This window comes from Dipteris shenzhenensis, chromosome 5, assembly GCF_047967505.1.
Source record: "Dipteris shenzhenensis isolate YYH24624 ecotype China chromosome 5, Dip_SZ_1.0, whole genome shotgun sequence".
In the NCBI taxonomy this organism is placed as follows: domain Eukaryota; kingdom Viridiplantae; phylum Streptophyta; class Polypodiopsida; order Gleicheniales; family Dipteridaceae; genus Dipteris; species Dipteris shenzhenensis.
In genome coordinates, this window is record NC_141600.1 from 34957691 (window position 1) to 34966940 (window position 9250).

The 9250-nt window shown below is 46.1% G+C and overlaps 1 protein-coding gene across 1 annotated transcript; it reads left to right on the forward strand.

Annotated features, from left to right (window-relative positions):
* The first annotated feature begins 1087 nt into the window (after window positions 1-1087).
* LOC147901941 (GTP-binding protein BRASSINAZOLE INSENSITIVE PALE GREEN 2, chloroplastic-like) lies at window positions 1088-7413 on the forward strand. Its single transcript, XM_087375012.1, has 3 exons — window positions 1088-2652; window positions 6497-6664; window positions 6776-7413. Exons 1-3 carry the CDS (start codon window positions 1117-1119, stop codon window positions 7049-7051), a joined length of 1980 nt encoding a protein of 659 aa, XP_087231138.1. The 5' UTR covers window positions 1088-1116; the 3' UTR covers window positions 7052-7413.
* Window positions 7414-9250: the final 1837 nt, after the last annotated feature.

Genomic DNA, 9250 nt, shown 5'->3' on the forward strand with positions numbered 1-9250 from the left:
ACAAGTTAATCAACTATCTGGAAAGGCAAATGTCCCACCACCCATAAAGAGAGAGGGGCCATTGGACGATACACAAAACTGCAGCATGCATCCACACTTTTTGCGTTAATAGTCGTTTTGTGTTTGTTGAAAGAACATTCCTAAGTCATGTGGCCTTTGTATGAAGTCTTTCAAGCATTAATAGAAGGTTCCTTTCTTTGGAAAAAAAAAAAAAAAGAAGCATGTGGCCTAAATGATTGCATGGAGTACTTTCATGACCAACACTCATTCACTATTTGGCCATCCACTTTGCACTTCAGCACCATACTCCAGATGCCAACCAATCGCCTAGGTCCCTTGTCTCGGTCTTGTCCTTCTCTAACTCTTCGTACAACGACTTGTGTGAGCCCTTCTTGAGCGTGTGGCTTGAATAACCAGGCCTCGCCACTCACCCTCCCGCTGGTGCTCAAATGGCCATTGTATGGACCTATGCAAAAGCATTTTTTGAGATGGTGCAAAAACATTTTCTGAGATGGGGACACATCCTCTAGGCCTTCCCCTTCTACTACTAGTCCTCAAACTCCTCTCTCCCTACGAGTGGCACAGCAGCAGCAACCACGATAGATGAGGCCTCACTTCATACACCATCCCCTTGTCACGCAAGAAGATCGAGTCTCCACCTCCCCTTTTCCCTTCTTTCTTCCCCCTCCATGTTCCATTACTTCATGTGCGAGTAATTGCACAACTTCCGATAACTAGATCCACTAGCATTCGATAGGTAGCATTCGTTCTCTCTTTGCATTGTACTGAAATTGAAAGTGCGAATAGTGCTCCCCATACAGGGGTGATGACGATAGAATCTTGCGTTGCCCCTAGGGCTTGAACTGAGAACCGATAAATACACACCTGGATGTTTTAGCCTCGTGGTGAGCATTCCAAGAGCAAGGCCGCTCGGCTACCGACGAGTACTCGTGATCCGCTGCACCACCTGATAGAATACTGAGGTACGCGTGGGGCTCGAAAGCAAGACGGCGGGCAGGGAGAGAGACACACCGAGGAGGCGTGGGGGCGGGGGCTTTCCACTCCTCACTACTAGTAGGAGCCCTCACTTGTAAAGAGGAGCTGGAGCCATGATAGATGAGAGCCCTGGGTGTGTCTTCTCGCTTGCTGCACCAACCTTGTTGTCACCCGGCTATGGCTATGGCTATGGCGACCTCCCTCTCCTCCTCCTCCTCCTCCTCCTCCTGCCCCTCCCCCTCTTTCTTCCCCCTCCCTCAGCCCCTCTCCCCTCCCTTCCTTCCCTTCGATCCTCGTCCTTCCTCCCTTTCTTGCCTCTTCTCCACCACCTCTTCTCCTCATTTGCCTCTATCCCGCTCTGCCTTGCCTTCTCAGTCCACCAAGACCCCGGCTTCTCCTCCTCCTCCCTCCTCTTCCTCCCGTAAGCCCCAGTTGGTTTGCCCCGGTTGTGGCGTCTTCATGCAGGAGAAGCACCCCGACTCGCCCGGATTTTTTCAGCGACCCCGCCGCTTGGTCGACGGTGTTGAGCAAGAGGACTCCATAGCGGAGTTGTTGGTCGGGAACCTGGACTTGGATGAAGACGACGAAGAGTGCGAAAGTGAGGAGGACGAAGAGGATGACGATGAAAATGACGAGAAGAATGAAAAAGTCGGAGGAGAATGGAAGTGGGTGTCATTAGGGGACAAAGACGACGAGGATGGGAATGGGAAGGTTAGCTTAGATGGCTTAGACAGCTTAGGCAAAGAAGATAAAGAGTGGAAAAAGAGTTTGGATGGCTTCCGACCCGCGGGACCAGAATACGGTCGTGGTGATGGTGGTTGGAATCAAATTGGCGGACACAGGGTGGATGTCAAGGCGGGGAGATTAGACAGGGAGAAGGGCAAAGGTAAAGAGAAGGAGGCCGAGAAGTTGTTAGTGTGCGCTCGATGTCATGAGCTGAGAAACTATGGCAAAGTCAAGGACGAGACAACGGAGAATCTTTTGCCGGACTTTGACTTTGAGCGGACCGTGGGCGCGCGTCTGATGAAGACCCATGCAGCACGAACGATTGTTGTGATGGTTGTTGACGCCGCAGATTTCGATGGCTCCTTCCCTCGAAGAGTAGCGTCTTTGCTGTCACAGCTCGATGAACAAGAGGGCAGAGCTTGGAAGGAGAAGAGGTCCGGAAATGTTCCTCGCTTAGTACTTGTAGTGAATAAAATTGATCTGTTGCCAAAGCAGATATCACCTGTTCGGCTTGACCATTGGATCAGAAGAAGGGCGAAGGAAGGAGGAGCACCTCGACTGAGCGGTCTATTCCTCGTGAGTTGTATAAAAAGCTGGGGAGTTAGAGCTGTTTTACTGGGCATCAAAGATCTTGCTGGACCAAGGGGACAGGTGTGGGTGGTAGGGGCACAAAACGCTGGCAAGTCGTCTCTTATAAATGCACTGTCCAAAGTTGAGGAGGGAACCAAAGTCACCCAGTTGACAGAAGCTCCTGTTCCAGGCACTACTCTAGGAATAGTGAGATTGGATGGCATTCTCCCTTCCAAGGCAAAGCTTTTCGATACGCCTGGCCTCTTGCATCCTCATCAAATCACTCTAAAGCTAACTAGGGAAGAACAGAAAAGGGCGCAGATTCGCAAGGAGCTCAGACCACGCACTTGGAGAATCAAGGTTGGTATGATGGCATTCAATTTATAACGTTCTGGTTGGAGAGCAACATTCAAATGGTCCTCCCGCCCCCCCTTTTCTTAAAAGCATTGGCTCATGAATCTCCAAAACATCACTCATGAAGGCATAGCTGACAGAGTTTGCTAAACTTTTGTGGTTTGTGCTCCTCTTGAAGTTGTCTTGACCTGTGAAGAAAGTCCGAACTTGTCTTGAGAATGTCTTGAGAATATAAGCTGAGGCAGCCAAACTCCTAAATTTTGCATGTACTAATGTGGTAGTCGTTTCTGCATTATAGGAGTTTAAGCTCTTGGGCTCATTGTCTTCTCCCTTGTCCTGAATGCTGGGCATTCTCTTTGCTGAACTGCTGATTAACTGTCACAGGCTCGTGCCTCTCACCAGCTACTTCCATGGGATTGCTGTGCCTTCATCTTCTGTTCTAGAAGGGCTAAAAACTCCTCCAATTGTAGTCGATCAGGATCATGAAGCAGGGTATCGACCAGCACTGAAACAATCAATTCACTTGTGAAAAATGGAAGTTGAAATGAGTAGGCACAAATGTCCCTTGAGAACAATAGTTTGCAAAGTAAGCTGCGAAGAAATTGGCCACACACTGAGGAAAGTTTGGGAGAGACTAAAATGAAATCGTATAGACTTCACAAGCAGTTGTAGCTTGAATGAAGAGATTTTGGACTACTTTTTAATTAGCCTTCTCCTTTAGTGCTAGCCTTCGTCATGGCTGAGTCTGCCCTTCACCTCTGGAGTGCCGACAGAAACTCAATATGAAGACTTTGTATAAATTGGATGCTCAACTATGTATGGGTGTGTGGATTTGTATGTGTGAGAGCATATCTTTATACTATGGTCTACACCCACTGTTGGGCGTTGATGACGTCAGTGGGAATGTCATATAGCTAGTCCCTGCTATGCGTGATGGAGCTCATGGTTTTCAACCTTATGAGTGACTATCATGAGATGGAAACTGCACTATGGTGAGTTTTTAGAGGATGAGTTTGGGAATGATCCTAGATTCATCTAGGAATATGCTTCCACCGTATTAGCGGACATGCAAATCTCACGTGGTGAAGTTTTCGTCCATGTTGCGGCCTGCTGGTATTCTGATGATTCTTTCTATCTTAAATGGTGCGTTGCCCTATCAGCTAGATTTAGATGCTTGTTTGGGAGAGACTAAAATAAAATCGTTTAGACTTCACAAGCGCGGCCTGCTGGTATTGTGATGATTCTTTCTATCTTAAATGGTGCGTTGCCCTATCAGCTAGATTTAGATGCTCGTTTGGGAGAGACTAAAATGAAATCGTTTAGACTCCACAAGAAGTTGTAGCTTGAATAAAGAGATTTTGGACTACTTTTTGATTAGCCTTCTCCTTGAGAGCTAGCCTTTGTCATGGCTGAGTCTGCCCTTCACATTCGGAGTGCCGACAGAAACTCAGTATGAAGACTTTGTAATGGATGCTCAAGTATGCGTGAGCATGTGGATTTGTATGTGTGACAGCATATCTTTATACTATGGTCTACACCCACTGTTGGGCGCTGATGATGCCAGTGGGGATGTCATAGTAGCTGGTCCCTGCTATGCGTGATGGAGTTTATGGTTTTCAACCTTATGAGTGACTATCATGAGATTGAAACTGCTGTGTCTTTAGAGGATGAGTTTGGGAATGTTCCTGGATTCATCTAGGTATACACACTGAGGAAAGTGCCTTGCAGCACCTCTTTGGGCACCATGGGAGGACTCAGTCCACAAGTCAATGACTGGAAAATCTGGCAAGAACCCTGGAGCAGACTGAGAGTAGGGAGAGGAGAGGAGGGTGTGAGAGAGCATTGAGCTCAAAATCTCAATACTGTGGCTGTCAGAGAACAAGTGTCAAATCCCGTTGGTAAGCTCTCAAATGAGGAGAGCACGGGGGAGTGGGGGGGAAGATGGAGAAGAGAGAGGCTGCCATGTGGGGTGTACAGAGGCTGCCTCATGGGCAGGATACCAACATCCTTCTCGCAATCAGTGAAGGTCCACTGTTTAGGGCAGACCTGTCCCACGGAGGACTGACATGGTGCTGGGCCACACATGAGCATTGTCAAGGGGCAGACAATGCAGAGTAGGCCTGGTGTTGGGTGGGTATACGGCCCAGGCAGTCGGCAGAATTGAAGGCAGGCAGATAGGCCCCAGGGGGTGTGGCCTGGTCGGCCTGTTCACAGACTGGGACGGCCAGTCTGCAGAACAGTCGGCATTCAGATTGCCAGTCGGCCTGTTTCATGGGCAGATCAGCCCCTATATAAAGTCCCTATTGTGGGGGGCATGGTTATTCAAAAGGTTACTCGCAGGGTGCAGCAGTAGGGCTCTAGGAGTTCTGTAATAGCACGAGAAGAGACAGCGAAGGTGGCAGCAGGAGGATGCACAGCAGCTAGCAGATCCAGCCTTTACATGTGCATCCAGGCACAAGAGAAAGGAGATCAAAGGCAGAAGCAGGTTGTGACTAAAGCATCTAGAGGAGACCTTAGCTTGTGCGTAGGGCTCATCCAGTGAATGGAACACACGGAGGCAGAAACGGAACTGTCAGACAGTTTTGGCCTGCTGCCATAGCCTCGAAAGACCTCACAGCAGAGGGAGTGGACAGTAGATTAGGGCAACACTCGTGGCCTCAGTTCAAGCACGAGTGGACAGCACCTGCTGTCCACGTAGTGTGGTTTGTGAGTGCACTATTTTGTGATACATTAAGTCCTCTCGTGAATTTATTGGTTGCCATAGCATGCTGTCTATTCCAGATCAGAAGCGTGGTGGTTCATGCTTACATGTATGCTGCACTATCTCACAGTAGGATCTATATTTCCAAGTGTGGTCTGGTGGGCAACTTAATTATTCTCCACTGCATGTTCTGACATGCTACTAGAAGCTAGGACTTAAGCTAGAAGTACATGGTCAGATAGTTTATTCCAACAGTGGCTGCAACATTGGACAAGAACCCAGAAGCATGTGGGGAGTATGGAGAGAAGAGGAAGTTGCAAGAGGAAGGGGGGCTTTGGGTCCTTAAATGACCCCATAAACCATATTTTCTAATCGTCTCTTTGTTTGATTAAAGATTCAGTTGAATGGTCTATAATTACAGGCGCTGATGATGTCAGTGGGGATGTCATAATAGCTAGTCCCTGCGATGTGTGACGGAGTTCGAGGTTTCAACCTTACGAGTGACTATCATGAGCTTGAGATTGGACACTGTGTTCTGTTTTAAGAGGATGAGTTTGGGCATGTTCCTGGACTCATCTAGATATCTACTTACAGGCAGGTTAGCTTGCATGAAATTACAAACTTATTTGTTTTAAAATAGATAACTACTGGTCTTTATCCTGACTGAGTTGACCTTAATCTCTGTACAAACTAGACACAGCAAAGACCATATCAATCAGTGAACACGAGTCTGAGGATACATGGAAAGGTGGGCATTGGGTAACATTTTTTTGTGTAGTCTACTACACCCATTGTCTATGCCCACCTTTTAGTCCTGATGAGTCGGTGGGAATACCATGTAGATAGTTCTGCTAAGTACGAAGCTTATTCATGGGATTCAAAGCTGCACGTTTCTTTTTTTCCTATCTGAATCATGGCACAATTCCCCTGTATATGTGTGTTGGTAAGTGTGTCTGGATGCCACATGCTCTTGATGGTTTTGCACTTCTAAATCCTGCACCCATGAAATGTATGAATATGTTGTTTGACTCCTTGGGTTAGCTCTCAGTGGATGCTATGGTTTGAGAATATCAAATGGTATACATCTCCAACTTTTGGTGCCACAACCGTTTTTGGAAGAATTGACTTTTAATTCTTTTGTGCTGGCAGGCCAATGATACGATTCATGTAGGGGGGCTAGCAAGGCTTGATGTGAACGATATGTCAGCTGGCAGCATTTATGTTACAGTTTGGGCATCACCCTTAATACCTTGCCATCTAGGCAAGACAATGAAAGCAGACGATATATATGAAAAGCATGTGGGCGATAAATTGCAGGTAGGCTGCTTTGACTTCTTTTGGCTTCCATTTAAAATCTTATCATGGTAAGCGATTTGACACCAGCTGATTAGATTTATGGCCAATTTCCATATACCTTTGTGTTTACAGCCCCCTTTTAACAAGGAGCGATTGGATGAGTTGGGGCCATGGGTCCGAACTCCTGTCAGCATTACTGGAGACAGCTGGGACAAGAGTTCTGTTGACATTGCAGTTGCAGGTATGGGGTGGTTTGCATTAGGCCTTAAGGGCACTGCCAATTTAGATATCTGGACCTATGAAGGAGTTGCAATCACTACTCGCAGTGCCCTAGTTCCTGACATGGCAAGTACTTTTGAAAAGGCTGGGTTTACTGCAGTAAAAGGAGGCACAGCTAAAGTGAACTAGTATTTATAAAAACTGCAAAGCTACCATCCACATTAGAGCTACACACAGTTTACATAGAGTCCGCCATGACACCACTCCGTGTTGATGCCATCTCTCAGAGGGTGACATATCTTCACAAGATAATTCAAAATTGGCTTTTGTCCTTTTGAAACAAAACCCAAGTGACAACGGAGTTGGACTGCTCAGCTAGCTGAGGTTATGAAAGAGTTGCTGACTGGTACATAAGCATCACTACGAACACTCTCTGTCCTTAATCGGAACATGTGCCAATGGATGGATGAAGAAGCTCAATTGTCCGGTGAAAAATCTATCCATTCTATTCTTGGCAAGTTTTCACAGCCATCAGATGCCAGATTTATCAACATGCTGTTTAACACTTGTGAAGGACCAAACATAACCGTCCTTATGCTCCTAAGAGAATACGTGTGCAAATTTTGTACAAGTTTGATGGACTTCAGAAGTCATTTGTTATGGCACTTTTTGCTTTGTCGTACTCGCATCATGCTATGTCACTTCCAATAATACGTGCTTACAAGGCAAGAAGTTGGCTTTCTATGTCATGAGATGGGATGGAGCATGGTTGACACGTACGATCACGTTCGATGCATACCGTTCGATATTAGTACAGTACTAAACGAACTAAAAAATCTTAGGCGTACGTCCGATGGTACATTCGATACCCAAAAAAAAAGACAGATTTTAGAGTTTTGGAGTAGGTACTTGTACAAGCTTTAAAACTTGTACAAAACATGTAATATAGGTGCTTGATGGAGATAGAGGGAGAGAGATGAAGATGCTTGATGCAGCTTTAGCCTCGTCACTTGTTGGAGATGGAGAAGGGAGAGTCGAGACTCAGAGTCGGAGGTAGATGCTTAGTGTGAGATCATAGTGAGGAGAGAGGGGGTTTATATGGAACCTTGCCATTTGGGAGGCCCAAAATCAGTTTGGCAGAACCACCACCAATAACACAACCAGTCATCCAAAACAAACGAATGAAAAAAACAAAAATAAAAACAAACAAACAAAACAAACCGGGGGGGGGGGGAGAGGAAAAAAAAAAACGAACATAATGTACGGATCGTACGGAACAGAACGGAACGTATGGAAGATTCCGTACGTTGAACGAAGGCAACCATGGGATGGAGGTAATCAGCACTATTGTTGGTGTCTTTATCTTTGGGTGTTGCAAGCCCATCGTAACTAAATGCGATTTTGTTGTTCTCCACGTTGTATTTATTCTTAATTATCTTGTGTACTTTAGGAGAAACCCTAGAAATGCAGTGAAGAAGTTTCTAGAAATGCTTTGTCTGGGAAAATTAGAAACGGCTAGAATGGTTGGCCCAAAAAAAATAGTAACTCATAAATAATAGATATAGATATAAACACAATACCATATATACGTAACAATTAGAAATGCTCAGGAAAAAAAAAAGTTTGAATTAAACAAAAGATATGGATATAAATGCAAATAGCATGTGTGTGTGTTTATATGTTCAAAGTGTCCTTTCTATGTTTTTAGTTTTTGAGTAGTAGATGCTCCTTACTGGAGCAGCTATGAATGTGACATTCTTTTTTTCCTTAATGAGATACTGTCTTTTACAAAATAAAATGTGTGTATATCTGTACATGTAGTCTAGAGTATATATGTCACAGTGTACAGTCCGATGATTTTATAGAGAATGATGCAAGTTGCATAGGTCCTATAATCTCCCTCTCTCGTGTCTCTCTCTCTCTCTCTCTCGTGTGTCAACTCCCCACTTGTGAGCCCTGAAATGAGCAGTGCATGGGGGGTTGACACCTGCTTAGGCAATGGGAACGAAATGACTGCCACATGGCTAGATCTGGTGGCAGTCCTTTCTTTCCCATTGCCTCAGAAGATGCCATGTGGGCAGTTGCGCTGGCACAAAGACAAGTAACGAGGGCAGCACCATGGCTGCCTGCATCCACAGGTCATGTAGGTGCATCCACAGGCTGTGATTACAGAACAGAGACCTTTCTTGGATGTTTACAGCCCCTGATCAGGGCCATGCAGTCCACAAAAGGATTGCTATGGAGCATGTCCATCCTCGGGGCTATTCATGGGCTTCATGCAGGGGTGAAAGGGCTGTCATAAAGGGAGGCATCCTCGTCAAAAGGCTGGGTTACAGCCCAGCAATTGTCTGGGGGAATTGGGGGTTTCATGGACCCCCCAAAACCTTG